Source organism: Capra hircus, chromosome 18, assembly GCF_001704415.2.
Source record: "Capra hircus breed San Clemente chromosome 18, ASM170441v1, whole genome shotgun sequence".
NCBI classification, from domain to species: domain Eukaryota; kingdom Metazoa; phylum Chordata; class Mammalia; order Artiodactyla; family Bovidae; genus Capra; species Capra hircus.
Window position 1 is genome coordinate 59965396 of NC_030825.1, and position 26706 is coordinate 59992101.

The following is a 26706-nucleotide window of genomic DNA, read 5'->3' on the forward strand; positions in this document are numbered from 1 at the left end:
TGTGAAGAGCTGGCTCATGGGAAAGACTCTGATGCTGGGAAAGACTGAAGGCAGGGAGAAGACAAAGAGAACAGGATAATGGATAGCATCACCAACTCAACGGACATGTTTGAGCAAGCTCCAGAGGTGGTGATGGACAGGGAAGCCTGGTGGGGTGTAATCCATGGGGTTGCAAAAGTCAGACACGGCTGAGCGACTGAACAACAACAACATGATTATACAGTGGAAGTGACAAGTAGATTCAAGGGATTCGATCTGATAGACAGACTGCCTGAAGAACTATGGACAGAGGTTTGTAACATTGTACAGGAGGCAGTGACCAAAACCATCCCCAAGAAAAAGAAATGCAAAAAAGGCAAAATGGTTGTCTGAGGAAGCCTTACAAAGAGCTGAGAAAAAGAAGAGAGGCCAAAAGGCAAAGGAGAAAAGGAAAGATATACCCATCTGAATGCAGAGTTCCAAAGACTAGCAAGGAGAGATAAGAAAGCCTTCTTAAGTGAACAATGCAAAGAAATAGAAGAAAACAATAGAATGGGAAAGACTAGAGGTCTCTTCAAGCAATTAGAGATACCAAGGAACATTTCATGCAAGATGGGCTCGATAAAGGACAGAAATGCATGGACCTAACAGAAGCAGAAGAGATTAAGAAGAGGTGGCCAGAATACACAGGACTGTACAAAAAAGGTCTTAATGACCTGGACAACCACAATGGTGTTGTCACTCACCTAGAGCCAGACATCCTGGAGTGTGAAGTCAAGTGGGCCTTAGGAAGAATCACTACCAACAAAGCTCGTGGAGGTGATGGAATTCCAGCTGAGCTATTTCAAATCCTGAAAGACAATGCTGTGAAAGTGCTGCGCTAGGTATGCCAGCAAATTTGGAAAACTCAGCAGTGGCCACAGGACTGGAAAAGTGAAGTGTTCATTTGAGTCCAAAGAAGGGCAATGCCAAAGAATGTTCGAACTGCTGCACAATAGCGCTCATTTCACATGCTAGCAAGGTAATGCTCAAAATCCTTCAAGCCAGCCTTCTACTGTACATGAACTGTGAACTGCAGATGTACAAGCTGGATTAGCAAATGCAGAGGAATCAGAGATTAAATTGCCAACATTCATTGGATCATAGGAAAAGGGAATTCCAGAAAAACATCCACTTCTGCTTTATTGAGCACACTACAGCCTTTGACTGTGTGGATCACAACAAACTGTGGAAAATTCTTAAACAGTTGAGAGTACCAAACCACCTTAGCTGCCCCCTGAGAAAACCTGTATTCAGGTCAAGAAGCAACAGTTAGAACCGGACATGGAACAACAGACTGGTTCCAGATCGGGAAAGGAGTATGTCAAGGCTGTATATATCATCACCCTGATTATTTAATGTATATGCAGAGTACATACTGGAGAGAAATTCTAGTAATGTCATAAGTGATGAAAGAGATTAGTCCTAAATGTACAGTTTAGATAACCCGAGAGCATTTCTGCAGGAAAGATATGTGATGATGTAAAAAAAAGAAAAAAGTAGGAAAGTTGTAATAAAAATCAACTCTAAATAAATATCAGAGAATTCATCCTAGGAAGCATTTCATCAATTCCTCTTTCCTGAATTTCCTCTGAAGTAGAATTACTATAGATAGCAATCCATACTTAAAACACAGAGAAAACTGTATGTTAGAATGGATCCCAGGATGAAGGGTTGTGTGTGGAGTGGTACAAGTATTAGCAATGTATTCTTGCTTGTTTTGACATATTTGAGATTTTTGAAAACCAAACGAAAGTAACTCAACTCTCAAAATACTACATGCTATGGTTTGTTTCTACTGTATGTGAACTCAAGTTTTTGATGGTTGCTGACTCAGTGATAAGATAATCCCTTCTATCTGAGGTAGGAACCATTGGAATTTATTCTCCTTTAAGGACATTACAGACGTAGTCATATAACGTGTACACTGAACATCTAAATGAAGGTGTTTGTCTTTGGTGTCAAACAACCCTGTAGGTCACCATGATGTAAGGGACTAACTCCACATATTAAAGTCAGACAGAGGTTTGTTCTAAATTTTCAATGTCACTGGCTTTTTAAGGATAATACAATGACAGTTCACTGAAATTTTGATGTATTTTTATAATATCAAGAGAAGTCATGAATATTAATTGACATGTTTGAAATAAAGACTTCTCTGATACCCTGGAAAAGTATGGGAAACCCTTCCCAGAAAAATCATGTAATTAATCTATGCCTTCTTGATTAAATGATTAGCCTTCCTTTTGTAACCATAGAAAGCACAACTCTGAGACCATTGTATCAGAAAAATGAATATCGTTGTCTATGCTTGTAATCTGTATTCTAATCAAGGATCACACAGTGGATTGTAAAATGTTTCATTCTGACTGCGTGTGATATTCCTACATGTTAATCAATAAAACTGAATGGTTTCTGGTGATGCAGTTGCTGTGTGATGAATGAAGTGTTTACCTACCACCGACATTAACCTCTCCCACTTATTTAAGGTTCCAGGGAAGAATGCATAACAGTGAACTATTAGGTAGCACAGTGGGATGACATCTGTTACTGCCTTTAAGCCTCATATAATTTGATCATGTATTTCCCATCATTTCTCCATGTACTTTTTCCCCCTCTCTGTAACTGCAGGGACATTGTGATGGTTCGAATAAGAAGGATCAGACAGAGTATTGTTGAGAGCTTCCCTGACTGCTCCGTGCTGTTGCTGCCTCAGCGTCTGTCTAGGCAGCAGGCAGCCTGCAGGTCCTTGAACTCACACCAGCCAATCCTGTGAGCACCTCCACTAGATGACCCACTTCCTTGAGACCAGCTGTCTTGCCAAACCCCAGGGTCTACTTCACAGGCCCCCCTTCAATGACACCCTCAGACCTCACCAGAATCCTATTCCTCTGGTTTGAATGGACCGATCCACACTCAGCCTGGGGAGCCCACAGCACTTCACCCAGGGCCCCTTAGAAAGGCCTGAACCCCAAGTACTGGAGTTTTCTCTGCCTGGTTCTAGCCTTGACCTTCCTCAGGGGCCCTCAAGCTTCCTGTGAATTCTCTCAGGACCAAGAGTCATAAACTCACCTGCTTCAATCCTCCTTTGTTCTTCTGTTAACTAAAACTTTCCAGGGGCTCATTTAAGCAAATGTCAATTTAACAAAGTCACAAAAAGCATAATTAAAAGCCATGATGGGAAAGTTCTGAACCAAGATTTATAAAATCTTACCCTGTATAATTCTTAGCACAAGTTTCTTGTCTAGGCTTAAAGGAACTGTTTTCTCATGGCCTTGGCATACTTTGAATGCAATATATAAATATCTGAAGATATATACATCATATAATTTATATAACACACACTGGATACAATATATAAATATCTGAAGGTACACACATTAGCAGTGAGAAAACCAAGAAGGAATATGTGAGTGTATGTGTATTCGTACACATTTAACGTAGAGAATTTAGAAATGCTAGATCAAAACTGGTCATTTTAGAATTGCAGATGATTGACTAAAAACTGCAAAACTTGTCAATTTGTCAATTAATCTGTTTTGTCTATTTTTCATGGAATTCATTTCCTTAAATGTTAGGAGGTTACATTTTTTAAGGAACTTCCACACTGTCCTCCCCCCGTGACTGCCCCAGTTTACATTCCCTCCAGCCGTGTAGGAGGTTCCCTGATCTCCAAGCCTCTTCAGCGTTTATGATATTATTAGTGGGCTCTTTGCTAATTGTTATTGACTGGCATGAGGTGATGCATCATTGTAGCTTTGTTTTGCATTTCTTATTGTTTAGCGCTGGTGAGCATCTTTCATTTCCCTCTTGCCCGTCTAAAAGAGCAAGTTGCCCCACCCAGGCTCAGCAGTTGTGGCGCACAGGCTTAGTTGCCCCAAAGCATGTGGAATATTCCTGGACCAGGGATCAAGCCCATGTTCCCGGCACTGTCAGATGAATTCTCCACCACTGGGAGACCCGTCTGTTTAGCTTTTTTTCCTTTTGAGATGCATGTATATTTTGTATTGGAATATAATTGCTTTACAATGTTGTGTTAGTTTCTGCTGTACAACATCATCAATCAGCCATAAGTGTACATGAATCTGCTCCCTCTTGAACCTCCCTCCCGTGATCTCCATTTCACCCCTCTGGTCAGCACAGAGCACCAAGTGAGCTCCCTGTGCTATCCAGCAGTTTCCCACTAGCTCCCTGTTTTAACCAACAGTTCAGTTCAGTTCAGTTCACTTGCTCCGTCATGTCCAAGTCTTTGAGACCCCATGGACTGTAGCACGCCAGGCCTCCCTGTCCATTACCAACTCGCAGAGTTTACTCAAACTCATGTCCATTGAGTCAGTGATGCCATCCAACCATCTCATCTTCTATCGTCCCCTTCTCCTCCCCACTTCAATCATTCCCAGCATCAGGGGCTTTTCAAATGAGTCAGCTTTTCGCATGAGGTGGCCAATGTACTGGAGTTTCAGCTTCAGCTTCAGTCCTTCCAATGAACACCCAGGAGCAAAAGATTCTAGGAGACATTCTAGAAATACAGGAACCAAAACCCAGTGGGTAGAGAAGGGATTCTGGAAGGCAGTTATCCTCACCCAAGGAGGCCAGGTTCCTGTAGTTCTCTAACATCACGTCCCTGTACAATTCTCGCTGACCGAGGTCCAGGCATTCCCACTCTTCTTGAGTGAAGTCTAGGGCCACATCTTGAAATGTCAGCCATCCCTGAAATACAAAGTACAGGTTCCATGTCGCCATGGGAAGACTTCCTAATGTGACCCAAGAGGAAACCAGCAAAAGAAATGGTTTTGATTTTGGAGAATGTCTGGTGTTACACAAGAATATAATTTTTACACAGTAATATTTTCTACCACAATTTTAACCCCAAGAAAAGAGGATGAGATATGATCCATCAACCACTACAGAAGTTATTCTGATTTCGAAGAGAAATTATATAATCAGATCAACATTGGCATATTTATTTTTGAGTGTTGTACTCAGTTGACAGAGGATGAACTGTCTATCAAAAGAAACAGGAAATATTTTTTCAAAGCACTTCCTCATCCAAATGTTCTGGAGTGGGTTCAGCGTGCCACATTTTTCACAAACTTCTTTGAACTAGTAATGTTGAAAATTCTGCTCCATGAGTGACACTGTGTGAACAGCAGTGAAGTACAATAGTAAGGAATGAATTCACATTTAACTTTGAACTTTAAGTGCTTTACAGATTTTGCAGGTCTGATAGCACAGTAACCTCGGCAACAAGAATCATTTTAATGATCTGGTAAATACTACTTTCTGACAGTTTTCAGAGACTTGAATGTATAACAGAAATAATTTAAAATCAATAATGTTGTTGTAGCATCTTTTGGCAAATAGTTTAACAACCATTCTTTAAATGACAGCTAAAGGGACAGGGTAGCCTCTTGGTTTGCCATCTATGGGGTTGCACAGAGTCGGACACGACTGGAGCAACTTAGCAGCAGCAACTTTTACTTCAGTTTGTGACTCTAGACTTTAAGAAAACACAGACAAATGCACAGAGCTAACGCTAATGAAAGTTTATAGAAATTTCTCTATTTGTAAATAATACTAAAAACAAGAAAAGTGTTAGTCACTCAGTCGTGTCCTACTCTTTGCAACCCCAGGGACTGTAGCCTGCCAGGCTCCTTTGTCCATGGGATTCTCAAGGCACGAATACTGGAGTGGCTAGCTATTCCATGCTTCATGGAATCTTCAAAAAAGAAAAAGAAAAAATCGATCAAATTATGTTAACATGTTCATGCATACTGACATACACTAAAATGGGACTGGATACTTACTAAGAGAAAAATTGTCATCTCAATAAAATCAGGATAATTTTTAACTGATTGAAAATGTACATAAATATTTGAGGATGATATTGTTAGGTAGGTAGAATAGGGAAAAGGAGTCCAAAATGGTGGTGGAGACAAGGCTAAGAGACAAGGAAGGTCCGAGGACCAGAGTGAAGATTTCACGCAGAACAAACAGCCCTCCTGGCTAAGCCCAGTTTGCACAGGGCAGGCCCGGGCCCAGGAGAAAGGATCGGCCCATTCAAACCAGAGGAGTAGGATTCTGGTGAGCTCTGAGGGCTGTCACTGAAGGGAGGCCTGTGCAGTAGACCCTGGGGTTTGGCAAGACTGCTGGTCTCAAGGAAGGGGGTCATCTAGTGGAGGTGCTCACAGGACTGGCTGGTGTGAGTGCAAGGACCTGCAGGCTGCCTGCTGCCTAGACAGACGCTGAGGCAGCAACAGCACGGAGCCCTCAGGGAAGCTCTCAACAGTACTCTGTATGATCCTTCTTATTCGAACCATCACAATGTCTGAGTACTTTCAAAATGGGAGAGGAAATACAACATAGAATAGGTGGGAAATATATGAATTTATGAGAGTTTAATACCAGTAAGGAACTAATTTCTACAGATGCCATCCCCCTGTGCTACAAATAGTTTCTTATAACGTTATCTTTCCTGCAACCTTAAACAGGTGGGAGACGTTAATGCTGGTGGTGCGTTCACCCTTCCTTCATTCCACATCAACTGTAACACGAAAAAACCATCCACTTTTATTAACGAACATACATTAATTTTACACAGATGAATAAAACTTTTTACAACTGTTCTTTGATCCTTGGTTAAAATACAGATTACAAGCTTCTAAAAACTTTCCTGTTTCTCTGATGAAATGATCTGTGAATGTGATTTAAGTGGTTTACAAAATGGAGGCTAATATAGTAAACATGAATGGACATTAATTATATTAATATGAATTTTCCAGAAAGAGTTTTCTATACTTTCATCAGGTGGAAGAGAAGGTGTCCTTACTTCAAGCCTGCCAGGTAATATGCATGATTTCTCAATGTTGATGTTATAAAAAGACCTTCGATTTTAATGAACAATCCTTGTTTTACGCTTAAAAAGCAATTGACATAATTATTGAAAACTTAGAGCAAACTTCCGTCTTACTTTGAATTATTCCCGGAACACTTACATCATGGTGACAACACAGATGGGCGACATCAGTGACAAATACCTCCATTTAGAGGTTTAGTGTGCATATAACATTACTGTGTTCTTAATCTTATAAATTGCAGAATAAATATAAATGATTCCCACCTAATATAGAAGGGCTTCTCTTACAATTGAGGTAACAACCATCAAAAACAGAAGTTCATATATATAGTAGAAACAAATCACAGCATAGTAACTTGAAAGTTGAATGACATTCCTTTGGGTTCCTTAATGATCTCAAATAATGTTAATATAAACAAGGATACATGACTAATAATTATACCTCTGAAAATATCCATCCATTCATCTTGTGATCCATATGAACATATCAATTTAGTACATGTTTTAGATATGGAACACTTGCTACAGTGTTTCTGTTTAGAGTAATTCAACAAAAGTGGTACTAATGAAATGTTTTCTAGTGTGAATTCTCTGGCATTGATTTACTTGTGATGTTTGATTAAACACTTGTCTACATTTTTGTATTTCATTCATGTATCTTTCCAAAGTAAACACTCATTTTTTCAAAATTGTATATTTAGGATCTATCTTTTTTATCACGGATTCATTTCTAGGGTTTCTCTGCAGTATGTATTCTCTGATGGGGAGTGAGGTGATGGCTGTGATGAAATCCTTTGCCACATTCCTTACATGTCTAACATTTCTCTGCAGTATGAATTCTCTGATGTCGAGAAAGACCTGAACTCTGAGGAAAGGCTTTGCCAAAGTCTGTACATTTATCAAGTCTCTCCCCAGTATGGATTCGTTGATGTCGAGTAAGATGTGAACAATGGATAAAGGCTTCGCCACATTTGTTACATTTGTATGGTTTCTCCCCAGGATGAGTTCGCTGATGTACAGTAAGACTCAGATGCCAGTTAAAGGCTTTGCCACATTCTGTACGTTTACAAGGTCTCTCCCCAGTGTGGATTCACTGATGTTGAGTAAGGAGTGAATAACGGGTAAAGGATTTGCCACATTCTGTACATTTATAAGGTCTCTCCCCAGTATGAATTCACTGATGTTCAGTTAAAGTTGAACTCTGCTAAAAAGCCTTGCCACATGCTGTACATTTATATTTTGGCCATCTGATGCGAAAAGCTGACTCATTTGAAAAGACCCTGATGTTGGGAAAGATTGAAGGCAGGAGAAGAAGAGGATGACAGAGTATGAGATGGTTGGATGGCATGACCAACTCAAAGGACATGAGTTTGGGTAAACTGCAGGAGTTGGTGATGGACAGGGAGACCTGGCATGCTGTGGTTCATGGGGTCCCAAAGAGTTGGACACGACTGAGCGACTGAACTGAACTGATTCATGTCAATAAAATCAAGATGATTTTTAATGGGTTAAAATATATACATCTACTTGTGAATGATATTCTTTGTATATTTTAAATACACTAGGGGAAACATATACAACAGTATAAGATAAATTAGATCTCTTGGTTCTGAAACTTTAATTTCTTGACAAACTGTATCATTTTGTTGAGCTGTATGTTAGAAATTCAACACAGGTGAAAACAGATTAGCACCAATATGATTATTGCAAATATTTTGAAAAAAAATGGGAATAAGAAGACTATGTGTGATATGAGCGTGGAGTGTACTGGAAATATCACCTGGGCTTGAGTGATGAAAATGCCCACTCCCAAAATCCAGTGTCTATCATCAACACAGTGAGCGTTCATTTTCCATGAGAAACCAAAAAGACGCAGAATTTCTCCATTAACTGTGAGGGTTTTCACACGCTCCCCACTCCATTTTTCCACAGCCTTGTTTAAAGACAGAGGATAAAAATGAACTGCCTAGCCTGATAATCTCAGAGAAATCACCAGAGCCAGTGGACAGCATCTGTCATGGTGTAAATGGATCACACAGAAGATGCACTATCAGAGCCTGGGCATTTAGGAAAAAATAAGGAAATTATAACTTGAACCTAACAAACAGATATCAGTTTTATGCAAATTCATTTTATATATACTTCCTCTGTTTTGTATCCTAACAGTGTGTTTAACTAGTAAGCCTTAGCATTACAGAGGACAGTGTCTCCTAGTTTTCTTTTCATTTCTGTGCATTTTCTGAAAAATTCTGGATCACTGACTTGATTCAATATATAAGGGCATTTTCTAACGCCTAAGGAGCTGAATTGTAGCCACGTGTGAACTCATCATGGCATTTCCCCTACTTCCCGAAGATCCAAACACTGAACCACATCCCAGTGGGAATCTCGGATACCAGTGCGTCTCCGTGTTGATCTCTCACAAAGGGAATATGTTCACCAGCTGAAAGTCACTCATTCAGGTTGGGAATTCGTCATGTTCTATAGAAAGCCAGGATACAGACAATGGAGAACAGGATCTGGGACCCAAGGGAGAGGTGGTCTAAAGAGCCGGTCTTCACTATGATAAGAAGAAAAGGGAAAAATAAGAAGTGGATAACAAACACCCCAGGCAGAAAAATCAGAAGCAGAGAACTAAAGGTTTGTCGATTCTCAGTCTAGGCATTTCAGGAGGAAAACCAGACACAGCCCCAGACCTAGAACAGAAAGAGTACCTGAGAAGCTGCCATTTCCTCCTCTTCTTCCTCCTGTTCTGTCTTCTCTGGGGATGTTATGTAGCAAACACACCTCTGCATCTTGAGAAAATACCTTCAAAGGCATCTGCAGAGCTCTTTAACCTGCAACTACTTCACCTACAGACAGAAGGACTTGAAAAGCTGAAAAGACCCACCTCTCCTGTCCTGTCTCAGGAGAGATTCGGGAACAATCACCTCCTACCTGGAGACCAGCCTGTGAACTTCTTTCTTTATTGTTCTCTCCCCATAGAGAGAACAACCCTCCCCATAGAGAGCTCCTAACCCTCTGCTCACACAGATGATGTGAGCTGACTGACTTCCCTAGTCCAAATCCAGCTAGACCAACCCTGCAGCCTCTCCTCAGACTGAAGCTGGTCCTCAGCTCTCACAGATGGACCAGGAGCCACGTTCTTAACCCGGGCCTCCCCTTAGAGTCCCCTGGAGTACTTCCTACACACCACACTGATGCCCCCACAGGACCAAGAGAGAAGTCTCTGGGGAAGGCACCAGGGAGGTCCTTTCCTAACACTGGTCACATGACCCTGATGGGAAACAGATGGAAATCACTTGGCCAATCGTTCAGATTCTTTCTGAACCATTTCAGTGAATATGAACCCCTCGAGGTAAGGTCCCAACTCTAAGAAGTTATGAATCTGCAGGTCTGAGGTGGGGTCATTAAATACGTCTTTAGCAAGTTCTCTGTTCTGATGCTTCTTCCCCAAGACCCACACTCAGGAGCCCTGAGCTGAGCCTTCTCACTCAGCACAGCTGAGACATCTCAGGAGGGGAGGGTTTAGGGTGGGAATTTCTGAGGGAGGTCAGGCTAGAACCAGGCAGAAAAAGCTCCAGTACTTGGGGTTCAGGCCTTTCTAAGGGACCCTGGGTGAAGTGCTGTGGGCTACCAAGGCTGAGCGTGGATGGGTCCATTCAAACCAGAGGAGCAGGAATCTGGTGAGCTCTGAGGGTGTCATTGAAGGGGGGCCTGTGCAGTAGACCCTGGGGTTCAGGAAGACTGCTGATCTCAAGGAAGGGGGTCATCTAGTGGAGGTGCTCACAGGACTGGCTGGTGTGAGTTCAAGGACCTGCAGGCTGCCTGCTCCCCAGACAGACGCTGAGACAGCAACAGCACAGAGCAGTCAGGGAAGCTCTCAACAATACTCTGTATGAACCTTCTTATTAGAACCATCACAATGTCCCTGCAGTTACGAGAGGGTAACAGGCAGGAAGGCCAGGGGTCTCCAAATAGAGGAAATAGCCTGCAAGTGTCAGACATTTTTCTCTCTCTCAAGTGGCAGGAGGAAACAAAGTAGCGATATTTTTTCCTTCCCTATACAAATTTAAAGGGTTTCTCTTAAAATTCTGTGTAGCCATGACACCTGGTTTCACCTGAAGTTAAGCAATGCCTTTTTCTTATGGAAATGTTTATCTTAGGCTATGCTAATGTACTATGCATTTACCCCAAACTCTGTCTTCAAGTCAGTTCCGCCTTTTGGCTCAGAACCTACTTGATAAACCAGTATGTTCTACTCTGATATTGTTCCTCTAATCTATGTAAATAACACTATTTGTATGGTGCTCTGCCCTTATACAGGATTCAAGTTAATCCTTTTATGGCCCAAGATGAACCATTTGGAGCCAACATTATCCCAAAATACATCCTATGGGCGAGGGGCCTGGTGCCATTCTAAGTTTTGAGACATTCCTTTCTTTCATTAACAGACTGCTGGTGACTATATAACATCCAGCTGAAGACTAGCAGGGGGCACTCTTTCTGCCCCCTTCTGATGCCTATGTCAGAAGCTTTTCTATCTCCTTTATACTTTAATAAAACTTTGTTACACAAAAGCTCTGAGCGATCAAGCCTCGTCTCTGGCCCCAGATTGAATTCTCCTCCAGGGGCCAAGGATCCTGGCATCGTAATTCAACAACAACTTTTCACTGGTCCCTGCACCCTCCCCAGGATGTGGGCATGACATTTGCTAAAATCCATCCCCCTACAGAGGCTTGTGGGGGCATGTCCACACTTATTATGGGATGGGGCCCCCTCCCTTTTCGGCCATCAAGGAGGCTTCCTGCCCTTGTACAGAGAAGTCTTCTTTGACCTCAGGAGTGGGCCTCTTATCTCTTTACTCTCGCAGACTTCAGCTTCTGCCACTAGATTTGTCCTTGGAGTGTGTGAGTGAGAACAAAGCTTCAGTTTCACTCCACTTGACAAATACCAGCGGTCCAGCACAGAGGCCCCTCTATCTCCTATGTCAAATCCTGCTGAGAGACATGAACCCCAAAAATCTTTATTGGGAGGCTGAAGGGCGAAGGTCTGTCTTCTTCAGGCTGGCACTGTGCTCATAGAACCTACCTAGCTGGGGTCATGGAGCTCTCATCCTGTCTCATTCAGTGGCCCCAGAGTCTGTTCCAAAGAGTAGCTGGAACCATTATCTTGATGTGAAACCATCGTAATCTGAAAGAGTCAAACATAACAAGTGGACTTGAAAAGTCAGGGGCCAAAGATCTGTGATTAATGATCAGAAATTATTGTGAGCAGGAGCTACAGCAGGAGTAAGAACCAGGTTACATTTTTTAGCAGTTTTGATCCTGTCCAGATAGAGTCAGCACTGGTGGTACCCTCTCCAAAGGCATGGAGCCTTTTGCTGTGGTCTTACACACTTTGGATGTCTTTTGTATTAGCCCAGAGTGACTGACGTAGGTGTGACAGACTCAGTTTCAAGTCGTTGGAGGAGTGACAACCTGAACAATACTGTAAAAAATCAACCACATTTTTTCCCAGGAGGATAAGCTGGGTTCCCAGTCCAGACCTGGCACTTCAAGGAGATCGGTTGCCCGGTAGCCAGTTGTCCAGTTTTGCCTAAGTAGGTTCAGGCTGCTGACGTGGTATTCACACATTAATTCACATATTAGAGCAGTTGTCACTGTTGCTGACTCTAGTGCTCCTCTAGGCATGAGAAGAGGCAAGAATCTGGGCTCATGAGAACCTTTACTGAGAGCATCTGACTGTCTGAAGGCCTGTTCTGCCAGCTTCCCCAGAGTGCGGATGCCCGATTCCCAATCTCCCCGTTCAGTGCCTTCCAGGGCTGCTGAAGGGCAGCCGCTGCAGCGGGTCCTGATTGAGTCCTAGCAGAGGCAGAAGTGCCGCTTTTCAGTTGGCACGGCCCTTTCGTGGCAATCTGACCATGGTTTTGGGGGCGCTTCATGTCCATTTCCTCCCATGGTGCTAGGAATGCTCATGCCTAGATCTGGCAAAGATTCTGCTGATGGGCCACTCAGTGCGCTGTTACAGGACTAACAAAAAACAGGAGCCAAGAGACGCTGGATCACCTGTCTCACCAGCCTCTATGGTCCGTGAAAACGTTTCCTCTTGTTGCTTCTTCCCATAGCTAGATTTCACCATTACCCTCACTGATCGCATATCATCATTTTATCAGAGGTTCAGTCACACATTTGGCAACGCAAGAAACAATTGTGCAAAGCAGGCAGAAGAGGAAATAATGCAGCTAGCAGTATCAGTAGGACCACAAGCAGGAATCTGAGGACCTGCTTTAAGCACAGTCAGTATGTCCCAGGTCCTCTGACTTAGTTTGTTAAATAACTGTAGCCTGGGGTTAGTCTCCTGGTTGCAGACTATGGAGATCCTGACCCTTATCCAAAGACTGATTACTGAGATAAGTTTTATAAAGAAACTTAGAGAGTCCCTTACTAATTCAGTTAACTCTCATCAGCATTATAACATAAACACAAGGAACTAAGTCATAAGACATTCTTAGTAAACATAGATCTTAATTAACAAAATCGGAATTTAATATTTAGTGAAACTTTTTTTTTTTTTGGTAAAGTTGCCTCTATTTTCATTAAACTAGGCCAAGACTAATTTGTTTCAAAAAATAAGTTTGGTGTGCTGACCACATAGACTTCTTCTACACTGACTCTGCTGCAATTCCTCGAGTCTTAGACTAAATTCCCAAAAGGCCTCTCGAGGCCAAGAATTTATTAATCGGTTCAACTTTCCCCCATTTATGAATGACTCACTAGCAAATAGAATTATCATTACTTTATTACAACAAAAATATTTCCAGTCTTTATATCTTCTCTCACTGACAACACATATCCAACTTGCCATACACACTGAAACATTTTCCTTGTCACTTTAGTAGATCCTGAGTCCATAATTTTAATCTTTAAACAATTAACCCCTAGTGAAAATCAAGAAGAAAGCGATTGTGAACTATTTGTTGCATTGGCAGTCTCTGATTAGCAAACTCAAGAACATATTTTAGAACCTCTAAAAACATGTGTTTTTCCAAAGTACAGTTTTTCTCAATGTAACACAAGGCACGTGTCTAATAGATATATGTCTATGTATAACTGAATAAAGTTCCTGGAAACCAAACACACACACACACACATCGGAAATCACATCTACTCTAATAGAATATAAAAATTCAAATTATCAAAATAATAAAAAGAGTGGGGCATGAAGAAATGTTGCCACCTTGTGGCCACTTTGGGCAGCGACAACTTAAAACCTGTGAAGATGGGCCTGCATTATCCCCAGGCCTTCAGGGATGTAAGGGGAAAAAGCCTGTTGTCAAAGAACGACTTTAGGTAGATTCTGGAAAAAGAATTCAAAACCTGGCAAATGGTCAAGAAGCCAACCTTGGGAGGTAAGTTTTACTCACACTCTTTCAAAGTAATCACATGGAAAGATTTCTGTATCACTGAAACTTCCTGCTGCTGCTGCTAAGTCGCTTCAGTAGTGTCCGACTCTGGGTGATCCCACAGACGGCAGCGCACCAGGCTCCCCAGTCCCTGGGATTTTCCAGGCAAGAATATTGCAGTGGGTTGCCATTGCCTTCTCCACACGAAAACTTACAGAAATTCAAATCAAAACTGCAATGAAGGTATCACCTCACTCCGATCAGAATGGCCATTGGTAAAAAGTCTTCAAACAAGAAATGCTGGAGAGGATGTGGGAAAATGGGAACCTCCTACACCAATGCTGGCAAGGTAAGCTGTTAACCGTCAGCATGGAGGAACAGGCTGGAGGTTCCTCAAACAAGTGAAAAGATGATGAAGTTACTACACTGCTTAACCCCATGCAGAAAAACATACGCCAAAGCAGAGATCTAAATGGACGGATGGATACTATAAAGCTCTTGAGGAACATATACAGAACATGGCTTGATATAAATCGCAGCCAGTTCTTTTCGGATTCATTCTTAGAATAATACAATAAAATCAACAAATGGGAATTCATTAATCTTAAAAGCATTTGAGCAGCAGCGTAAACTATAAATGAAAGAAAAAGACAACCTTCAGAATGGGTGGGGAAAAAAAGTGTTTGCAAATGGAGATACAAGGAATTCATCTCCAAAACATGTGAACAGTCCATGCAGCTCAATTTAAAAAAAAAAGGAAAAGTGGGCCAAAGATCGAAATGGGCGATAGAAGGCATCCAGGTGGACATAAAGTACGCAAAAAGATGCTCAGCGTCCCTAATCATTAGAGAAATGTAAATCAAAAGTTCAGTGAGATATCACTTCACACCAGTCAGCATGGCCATCTCAAAAATTCGACAACAATAAATGCTGGAGGGAGTCTGGAGAGAGGGAACCCTCCTACCCCAGATGGGAATGTAAATCAGTGCATCCACTCTGGAGAACAGTATGGAGGGGCTTTCAGACACTTAGCAACAAAGTACCATGTGACCCAGCCATCCCATGCCTGGGCATGGATCCCGGGAAACCAAAATTTCAAGATACTGCACACCAACCATCATGGCAGCACTGGATACACTCACCAAGATACAAAAGAAACCTAAGTGTAGAAGGACAGGTGATCGGTTAAAGAAGCCGGGGTCAGTTCAGTTCAGTGCAGTTCAGTCGCTCAGTCGTGTCCAACTCTATGCGACCCCATGAATCGCAGCATACCAGGCCTCCCTGTCCATCACCAACTCCCAGGGTTCACTCAGACTCGTGTCCATCACGCCAGTGATGCCATCCAGCAATATCATCCTCTGTCATCCCCTTTTCAGTGAGTCAACTCAGATACACAAACCCAGACATGAAAGGATAAAGCATTTCCAGTCACAGGGAAGAGCCAGAAAGGATCACACTAGATGAACTAAGTGAGACGAAGTATGGCCTGTTATCACTTCTAGGTGGAATCCAAACATGGAAACAAATGAGCTTCTTTACAAAACAGTAACAGCTTCATACACTTAGTAAAGAAACATGTTACTAAAAAGGAAAGGCCGGGTGCAGGGAGAAATATATGTTTGAAAATTACATATGCACACTACTAGTTATAAAATAATCCATAAGGACCCACTGTAGAGCACAAGGAACCCTACTTTGACTGTAAATAACCTATATGAGAAAAAGAACCCCAAAAGAACATATATACATCTATGTATAAATGATCAACGTTGCTTTACACATTAAAAAAAAAAAAAACCCACAACAGTGCAAATCACCTATATACTCAAATTCAAAATAAACGTACCAGGAAAGAAAGAAAGACAAAAGAACTGCTGACTCTGTTCCCCTCGGGCCTTGGGGACCTGGGCTGGCGTCACGTCTCTAGGGCCTGAGCAGGCTAGGTCCCCATGCGGGGCTGTCCTGGGGCTGAGGGCGCTGGGGAGGATATGCCAGCCAATCAGCCCCCCAGCCCGGTGGACATGGACTTCCTGTTCCCCTCTGCATGAGTCCACAATCTCCAGATCCTGTGGGACCCTCCTGCAGCAGCACTAAATCTAGTGCCCCCAAAGGATGGTAGGGTCTCTGGGCTGGAAAAGCTTTGCAAAGTGCCCCGGGCCCTGTGTCTCCTGGTGGTGGGGTTCCTACCTCCAGCCTCCTTCCTTAGGGTCACCCCACTGAGAGGACAGGTCCCTCTGCAGAGTGGTGTTGCAATCATTGGGACCGCCTGGGGGATGAAGGGGAAGGGGGAAGAAGTAAGGAGACACAAGCCTTAGGGCTTCCCAGGTGGCGCTAGTGGTAAAGAATCCATCTGCCAATGCAGAAGACGGAGGAGAAGCGGGTTCAGTCCCTGCGTCTGGAAGATCCCCGGGAGGCATTCTTATTGACAACCCAGAAACCAGACTTGCCCTAAGGCTCTGGTTGCCCAGGTAACCAGAGGGGGCATGAAGACATGCTGCCACCTTGTGGTCATTCCCTGTAACAAGCACTTGAAAACCGGGGCTATTGGGCTCGGCTCTAAATGACACCAGCAGAGGGGCCGCCGCGCCCATCCCGATGGCTGGAGGCGTCTGAGGGGCGGACGGAGGCCGCGGCGGCGGCGGGAGCGGGAGCGGGAGCGGGAGTGGGCGCGGGAGTGGAGCAGCCGCCGCGGGACCAACCGGACTGAGTTTCGCCGGCGCACCTCCCTGCAGCGCCCGCAGAGCGGCCAGAGCACGACCACCTCCCGCAGCGGCGGCTGAGGCGGCGGGGAGCGGGCGCGGCAGGCGGGACGAGGCGTCGAGCCTTTTCTCTGTTGCAGACAGTTTTACATGTTTGGGAGAACAGACCAGCAGCACTTCTGAATTAAGATCTCAGATTCTTTGAGGTGGCTTTGAAGAGCACTAAGATTAGAAGATGAGTGAACTTGACCAGTTACGGCAGGAGGCCGAACAGCTTAAAGACCAAATTAGAGATGCTCGGAAGGCGTGTGCAGACGCGACTCTCTCTCAGATCACAAACACTGACCCTGTGGGAAGAGTCCAGACGCGCACCAGGAGGACGCTGAGGGGACACTTGGCCAAGATCTATGCCATGCACTGGGGCACCGACTCCAGGCTTCTAGTCAGTGCCTCGCAGGACGGTAAACTTATTATCTGGGACAGCTACACCACAAACAAGGTCCATGCCATCCCTCTGCGCTCCTCGCGGGTCATGACGTGCGCTTATGCCCCTTCTGGGAACTACGTGGCCTGCGGAGGCCTGGATAACATCTGCTCCATTTACAATCTGAAAACTCGTGAAGGGAATGCACGTGTGAATCGTGAGCTGGCTGGACACACAGGTTACCTGTCATGCTGCCGTTTTCTGGATGACAATCAGATCGTTACCGGCTCTGGAGACACCACCTGTGCCCTGTGGGACATCGAGACTGGCCAGCAGACGACCACATTCACCGGACACACCGGGGACGTCATGAGCCTTTCACTCGCTCCGGACACCAGACTGTCTCTGGTGCTTGTGACGCTTCAGCCAAACTCTGGGACTGCGAGAAGGGTGTGCCGGCAAACCTTCACCGGCCACGAGCCCGATATCACGCCATCTGTTTCTTCCCGAACCGCAACGCATTTGCCACTGGCTCAGACGACGCCACCTGCCGGCTGTTCGACCTCCGTGCGGACCAGGAGCTCAGGACCTACTCCCACGACAACATCATCTGCGGGATCACCTCCGTCTCCTTCTCCAAGAGTGGGCGCCTCCTTCTCGCAGGGTACGACGACTTCAACTGCAACGTCTGGCATGCCCTCAAAGCCGACAGGGCAGGGGTCTTGGCCGAGCATGACAACCGTGTGAGCTGCCTGGGGGTAACTGATGACGGGATGGCCGTGGCGACGGGGTCCTGGGACAGCTTCCTCAAAATCTGGAACTAACCCTGACAGCAGGTGGACGCCACAGTGACTGGAAGACCATTCCAGCCTTGGACCGTTGCAGATAGCATTTCCCATCTACCCCTACTAACGCGGACGCCCTGCACCCCTCAGAACTTCAAAAGCTCAAGACCTTCCCCTCACTTATTGCTGAAACCAAGAGCACAGTTCTCACTGAGAGAAGAATCTCTGTGCTGTAACTAAAACGAATCGTGCATTCCTTCTGGGACCATTGTCTTTGTTTTCCTTTTTTGTTTGTTTTGAATGAATTTAAAAGGAAATACTATAATAAAAATGTTAACAAGAAGGTAAAAAAATAAATATATTAAAAAAAATAAATAAATGACACCAGCCCTAAAGAAATCTTCCGGGGTAAATCACATGAAGAGAATTCAAAACAGGGCTGACTTTCAAGAAGCCACTTTCCGGAGGTTAACTGTACTCCCCCGTAGAAGGTAAAAAGCCCATGGAAAGATACTCATCATCAGTAAGTAGTAAAGAAATGCAAATTAAAACTACCATGAGCCATCTTCTCACACGGCTCAGAACGGCCATCCTCAAAAGATCTTCGAAGCTTAAGTGCTGCCGAGGGCGAGGGGAACAGGGAACCCTCCTACACCGTGGGCAGGTTTGTAAATGGGTGGGTGCAGCCACGAAGGAAAATATCTGGAGGCTCCTTGAAACACGAAATAGAGAGTTACCATGTTTTCCAGCAATACCACTCCTTGCTTTGATCTGGAAAAAATCCTAATTCCAAAGAATATGTACATTTCTATTTTCAGGGCAGCACTGTTCACAATAGCCAAGTCAGAGCATTAACCAAAATATCCATCGACAGAAAAATGAAGACTAACTGGCCCATCTAGACAGTGGAATACACTCAGAAAAAAAAAACTGCCATGAGCAGCAGCATGGATGTACTGAGAGATTATCACTGAGGTATGAGACCAAAGGCAAACATCCTAAAATAGTACTGAAAGGTAGAAGCCAGAAATTCATGCAAATGAAATAATTTGCAAATAGGAACAGACTCAGAGTTAAAAAACCAGCTCATGATATTTTTTAAAACGTTGCAGGAGGGATACACTAAGAGGGATTAAAATGCTCACTGTTACAACCTCACCAGAGCCATGACAGGCTCAGAGAGGTGCACTAGGCCAAAAATAATCCCTGAGTCATGCTTCCAGGGCTTCAGGGGATGGTAACTCTGGCCAATCAGAGAGATGATAACTCTGGCCAATCAGAGGGATAATGACTGGCCAATCAGTAAATACCAGGAAACCCCTGCAGCCAATCAACCCTTGCCAACTCCCTGTCTTTGTTCTAAACTTATAAATACTGCTGTAAATCTGGGCTCAGGTCTCTCATCAAGACTCCACTGCCCTGGATGAGACGGGAGCCCTGGCTTGAACTGGCAATAAAACCCCTTTTTGCTTTTGCATTGCTGTGGACGTCTTATTCTCTCAGTTTTGGGGACTCGGACTCTGGGCAAAACATTTGGGGGCTCGTCCGGGATCCCTTTAACTGGGAAGAATAACATTCTCCCGGTAGAAGGGGTTTCCTCACTAGGAGAAGAGATATCTGAACACCGGTGTTAGTTTTGGATTGAGTCCAGCATAAGGCCGAGGCCCAGCATCGAGCTGGTGGGGCGGCTGGCTCTGTGAACATCCTGCAGGTAAGACTGAGTGCATTGTTGGTGGCCACCTTGCGTTTGTTATCTGTTTGTCTATTCGTGGTGTCTGCGCTGCTCTTTGTGTGCTCTGTTGGCTCCCAGTGTACTTTTCTGTGATCATGGGACAAACAACTTCTACTCCTTTATCTCTTATGACTAACCACTTCTCTGATTTTAAGTCTAGAGCACAGAATCTTTCATTGCTGGTGAAGAAAAGCAAGTTAGTAACTTTTTGTTCTGCCAAGTGGCCTGCTTTTGATGTCAGCTGGCCACAAAAAGACACCTTCAGCCTGCCTACTATTCGAGCGGTCAGAGAGAAGGTGCTCGCCCCCTACCCTTCGGGGCACCCAGCCAGACAAAACTCCATACATTTTGGTCTGGCAGGACCTGATAAAAAAAATCCCTGGCCTGGCTAAAACCTTTTGTTTTTCAGCCCCTCACTTCCCTTCCTTCTTCCCTGCCCTCAGCTTCATTACGTCCACAGGTACTAGTCGTGGAAGCATCCAAAGAAAAAGAAGACAAAAAGCGCAGCAACAGGGTGAAACCGGTATTCCAGAAATCCTCACTATACCCCAATTTACTTGACCTGGAGACTGAACTCTCCCCGCCCTCCTATGCAGATCCACTTCTGCCCCCGCAGGTACCTCAGGTCTCTTCTGGAGGGATACAAAGGGACACCGAGCCTTCGGCCCCAGCCCGGGAAGGAGGCCCCGCCCAAGGAACTCAGGGAAGAACCAGGGGCATCACCAATATGGTGGAAAAAAAAAAAACAAACCAGAAGCCCCCTCCTCCACAGTCCAGGCATTTCCAGTTCAGGCGGGGCCTGCCCGAGCAGACAGAGAACGGACATACCAGTACTGGCCCTTTTCCACCAGTGATCTTTACAACTGAAAAACTCAGACTCCTTCATTCTCTGAAAAACCTCAGGGCCTCACTGACCTTTTAAAATCTATCCTTTTCACCCATAACCCCACCTGGGATGACTGTCAACAGTTGTTACAAGTGCTGTTTACTATAGAAGAACGCAAACGGATCTTGTCAAAAGCACAAAAGAATGTGCTGGGGGTAGATGGGAGACCCACTACACAGCCTAACCTGATTGATGAGAGATTTCCCCTGACGCGGCCCTGCTGGGACTTCGAGCGTGCTAAAGGTAGGGAGCATCTCTGAGTGTACCGCCAGACTGTCATGGCCAGCCTCCGAGCAGCCGCCAGGAGGCCAACAAATTTGGCTACAGTAAATCTGGTTAGACAAGAGCCAAATGAGAGCCTGGCAGCCTTCCTTGAGAGATTAATGGAAGCTTTTGGACAGTACACCCCCATAGACCCACAAGCCGATGAGTCGCACGCAGCCATCATGCTAGCATTCGTGAATCAGGCAGCCCCAGATATCAGAAAAAAACTGCAAAAATAGAGAGGTTGGGAGAGCAATCCCTGCAAGACCCGGTGAGGGCAACAGAGAGGGTTTTTAATCATAGAGAGACTCCAGAGAAAAGAGAGGAACGTGTTAGGTGACAGAAAAAAAAAATTCAGGGCCTGGCACCCCTCCCTGAGTCCTGGATAACTATACATGTGGAGGGGAAACCGGTTGGCTTCATGGTGGACACGAGAGCTCAATACTCGGTCCTTAATTGAAAAGACAGACCGATGTCTAAAAAGACCAGCTAGGTACAAGGGGCCACCGGGATTAAATGATATAGATGGACTACTAAACGTCAAGTGAACTTGGGGGCCCAGCAGGTGACCCACTCTTTTCTTGTGATACCAAAATGCCCAGCACCCTTGTTAAAAAGAGACTTACTATTTAAAGTCAATGCCCAAATTCACTTTGACCATGGAGAGATATCAGTTTAGATGGGACCGGACATCCCATACAAGTTTTGTCTCTGGCATTGAGGGATGAATACAGACTGTATCAGCCAAAGCCGCTCATGGCCATTGACCCCACTGTACAACCTTGGGTCCGAAAATACCCTCTACCCTGGGCAAAAACTGCGGGGGTAAGACTAGCCAAGTGTCCCATCAGTGTCAAACTTAAATCGGACGTCACCCCTATCCGGGTAAAACAATACCCTTTGAGCCTAGAAGCCCGGCAAAGAATCGCACCACATATACAATGGCTTCTGGAGGCAAAAATTCTTAAACGGTGCCGATCTCCATGAAATACTCCTTTGTTACCTGCAAAAAATGCCAGGGGGAACGGACTTTAGGCCTGTGCAAGATCTTTGTGAAGTCAACAAACGGGTAAATGATATACATCCAATCGTCCATAACCCATACACCCTTTTGAGTGGCCTCCCGCCAGACTATGTCTGGTATACTGTCCTGGACTTAAAAGATGCCTTTTTCAGTTTACCCTTGGCCCCCTTGAGCCAAGAGATCTTCACATTCAAATGGATAAAAAAAGGCAGCCAGACCTCAAGACAGCTAACTTGGACTTGACTTCCGCAAGGCTTCAAAAATTCACCAACGCTATTCAATGAGGCTCTGGGTGAAGACCTCCATGAGTACCGGGTTGATCACCCCAACATTGTCTATTGCAGTATGTTGATGATCTTATGCTAGCCGCAACCACTGAGAAAGCATGCCTAGAAGCAACAGGCAACCTCCTTCAAACTTTGGGGACCTTGGGGTACCGGGCTAGTGCAAAAAAGGCCCAAATTGCTAAGCAAAAAGCTATATACCTAGGGTATAAAATAAAACAAAGACGGAGATGGCTGACGCAAGCCATAAAAGAGGCCATATTGCAGATCCCTGAGCCGGCAACTCCTCAACAAGTGAAAAAATTTCTTGGGACTATTGGGTATTGCCGGCTATGGATCTTGGAATTTGCTTAAAAGGCCCAGCCACTATATAAAAAAAAAGTAAAAAAAAAAAACTGGACTTGGATGAGCCAATAAAACGGGCTTTTCAAGAACTCAGACAGGCTCTGCTAGAAGCCTCAGCCCTTGCTCTCCCTGACCTGTCCAAGCCCTTCCAATTGTTCACAGATAAAAAACGGGGAATGGGAAAAGGAGTCTTAACGCAGCAGTGGGGGCCTTGGAGGCGACCAGTGGCCTACCTATCCAAACGACTGGACCCAGTGGCTGCAGGGTGGCCACATTGCCTCCGAATCATTGCTGCTACTGCCCTCCTGGTCCATGATGCTGACAAGCTGACTTATGGACAGCGACTCCTGGTCTACACTCCCCATGCCATCAAAGAGATTCTGAAGCAGCCACCAAATAAATGGATCTCTAACGCCCGTTTGACCCATTATCAGGCTTTGCTGCTGGACATCCCATGGATACACTTCCAGATGCCCTGCTTCCTGAACCCGGCCACTCTCTTACCCAACCCAGAGGAAGACAGCCCCCTCCACGATTGTGGTGAGATATTGGCTGAGACGATGGCAATACGAAAAGACCTAACAAACGTGCCTTTAAATAACAGTGAGCTGATATGGTCTACAGATAAAAGCAGTTTTATAAAAGATGGACAGAGAAAGGCTGGAGCTGCAATAGTTGATGACCCTGAAAAGATAATATGGGCTGAAGCCCTTCCCCCAGGGACCTCTGCCCAAAAAGCAGAACTAATAGCCTTAATACAGGCTCTGTAGAGGGCAAAAGAAAAAGAGTCACTATTTATACCGACAGTTGGTATGCATTCAGCACCGTACACATCCAGGGCCCAATATATAAAGAGCGGGGATTTTTGACAGCCGAAAAAAAAAAGTTAAAAACCTGCCTAAAATCCACAGACTCTTAACAGCCATCCAACAGCCTCAAACAATGTCAATAGTACATGTCCCTGGACATCAAAAGAGAAGAGACATTAAGGCTCAAGGCAACCAAGCCGCTGATATGGCGGCTCATGAGGCGGCTAACAGGGACTGCACAGCCCCTATACTAACTGTGGGGCTGCCCCCCCAGGTATGGAAACCTTGCCCCCAACCCCCAAGTATTCCTCTTCTGATCTCAATTAGATTCAAAAGAAATGCCAGCCCTCAGGAGGGCAAAGACGGATGGTATCGAGACCAAGATGACAACTTGATACTTCCCACCAACTTGGGTCAACACCTCTGTACGCACCTATATCTGACCACCCATCTAAAAAAAAAAAAGACTCTAACCCTCTTACAGACAGCACTTTTGCGGTTTCCCCAACAACAGGCGACTGTACGAGACAGTCCAGGCCTGCAAAGCGTGCCAGATGATGAAGCCGGAAAAAGGACAGCATACGGGAATGAGGTACCGGGGAGAGAGGCCAGGGCAACACTGGGAGATAGATTTTACAGAGGTAAGACCAGGCAAATATGGGTACCGTTATCTGTTAGTTTTGGTGGATACTTTTTCTGGGTGGGTGAAAGCATTCCCTACTAAGAAAAAAACAGCAATGATAGTAGCTAAAAAGATCCTAAAAAAAATAGTGCCTAGGTTTGGGCTGCCAGTGACGATTGGCTCTGATAACGGGCCTGCCTTTGTGAGTCAGATTGTACAGGGACTGGCCCTAGCTCTGGGGACCAAATAGAAGCTACATTGTAAATACAATCCCCAGAGCTCAGGACAGGTTGAGAGGATAAATCAGACTCTAAAAAAACTTTGGCAAAATTGGCAGTAGAGACTGGCAGGGACTGGGTGACTCTCCTTCCCTTCGCCCTCTTCCATGCGCGTAATACCCCCTACAAGCTGGACTTAACCCCTTTCAAAGTTATGTATGCGAGGCCCCCTCCCATATGCCCTATCTTTAAAAGTAAAAAGCCCCACTATGTGCCCAGGTGGCCAATATTACAAGACTAAATAAGACAAATTAGATTGTGTCTGAGACAAAAGATGGTGGGTTTGTTCACACATCGGGCTAACTCCATGTTTACATGCATCAGTTTTTAATCAAAACAGAGAGTTCTGTATAATAGTGACTGTAATGCCCAAAATCCTGTACCATCCTAAAAAGATAATGTACGACTACTGGGCCCCAAAACAAACACCCGGCTCATTACATTTATAAAAAAACATATTAATACAGTTCAACTATTTGTGCTTAGACAGCAATATCAAACTGTACCCCAAAACAAAGAGGAAGATTCCTCTATATGATCTAAAGACAGGGGGAAATGTTACAACCTCACCAGAGCCATGACAGGCTCAGAGAAGTGCACTAGGCCAAAAATAATCCCTGAGTCATGCTTCTGGGGCTTCTGGGGATGGTAACTCTGGCCAATCAGAGAGATGGTAACTCTGGCCAATCAGAGGGATAATGACTGGCCAATCAGTAAATACCAGGAAACCCCTGCAGCCAATCAACCCTTGCCAACTCCCTGTCTTTGTTCTAAACTTATAAATACTGCTGTAAATCTGGGCTCAGGGCTCTCCTCAAGACTCCACTGCACTGGATGAGACGGGAGCCCTGGCTCGAGCTGGCAATAAAACCCCTTTATGCTTTTGCATTGCTGTGGACGTCTTATTCTCTCAGTTTTTGGGACTTGGACTCTGGGCATAACACTCACATCACTACATATCAAACAGGTCATCTAAAAGGACCAAATGAACAGCACAGCAAGCTGAAGGAAACACACTGTGATAACCTTCATGGGAAAAAAATCTCCCAAAAGAACAGCGGTACAACTATTTATGACTGAATCAAGTTCCTGTACACCTAAAACAAACAGTCGGAAATCAACTCTATTAGAAAACAATAAATTACCCAAAAAGTGGAGGATGAAAAATGATGCCGCCTTGTGGCTGCTTTTGGTATCAACAACTGAAAAACCTGTGCTGACCAAAATACACCTGTTCTCAACAAATGTCCTGGGATAGGTCCTGGAAAAAGAATTCAAAATAGGGCAGATAGTCAAGAGGCCAATGTAACTTGTTAATAGCCAGGACAGAGGACAGGGAGGAGGGTTCTTAAACAAGCAAAAAGAGAATGAAATTACAACATTCCTTACCCATTTAAAGAAAAACTCCAAATTAGTTAAAGAACTAAATGGAAAGACAATTACTCCTTACCATTAGAGGAAAGCATAGGAAAAACAGGCTTTGGCATAAATCACAGCAAATTCCCTCTGGATCCACCTCTTAGAATAATGAAAAATAAGAAAAACTCAGCAAGGGACCTCATTAACCTTAAAAGCACTTACACAGCAAGGGAAACCATAACGAGAGAAAATGACAACCCTCAGAGTGGAAAAAAAGTTTGCAAGAAAATATATCAACAAGTAATTCATCTGCAAAACAAGCAAATGGCGCATGCAGCTCAAAACACAAAACAAAACAAAAAACAAACAAACAAAAACACACACACACCAGAAATGGGCCAAAGATCTAAATGGATATTTTTTCAAAGAATGTATCCAGATCGCTATAGTTCAGTTCAGTTCAGTTACTCAGTCGTGTCCGACTCTGTGTGACCCCATAGATGGCAGCACACCAGGCTCCGCCGTCCCTGGGATTCTCCAGGCAATACTGGCGTGGCTTGCCATTTCCTTCTCCAATGCATTAAAGTAAAAAGTCAAAGTGAAGTCGCTTAGTCGTCTCCAACTCTTAGCGACCCCATGGACTGTAGCCCACCAGGCTCCTCTGTCCATGGCATCTTCCAGGCCATAAAGCTCATGAAACAATGATTCACATCACTGTTAGAGAAATGCCCATCAAAACTGCAACGTGGTATCAACGCACACCCCTCAGAACCGCCATCTTCCAAAAGCTCTACAAAGTTTAAATGATGCGGAAGGCGAGGCAAACAAGAAGTCTTCCTACACTGTGGGCGGGGATGTAAATGGGCAGGGGCGGCAATGAAAGAAAGCAGTGTGAAGACTGCTGAAACACATTAAA

The 26706-nt window shown here is 44.6% G+C and overlaps 1 protein-coding gene and 2 pseudogenes across 1 annotated transcript in view; 1 reads left to right on the forward strand and 2 right to left on the reverse strand.

Moving 5' to 3' along the window:
- LOC108638080 (zinc finger protein 675-like) overlaps positions 1-7042 on the reverse strand; it is a 47708-nt gene extending 40666 nt beyond the window's left edge. Inside the window, 1 exon segment of the mRNA XM_018063205.1 lies at positions 7014-7042. Coding sequence (XP_017918694.1) covers positions 7014-7042 — 29 coding nt within the window.
- Positions 7586-26706, reverse strand: part of LOC108638081 — a 56518-nt pseudogene continuing 37397 nt past the window's right edge.
- LOC108638023 lies at positions 17107-18368 on the forward strand (annotated as a pseudogene).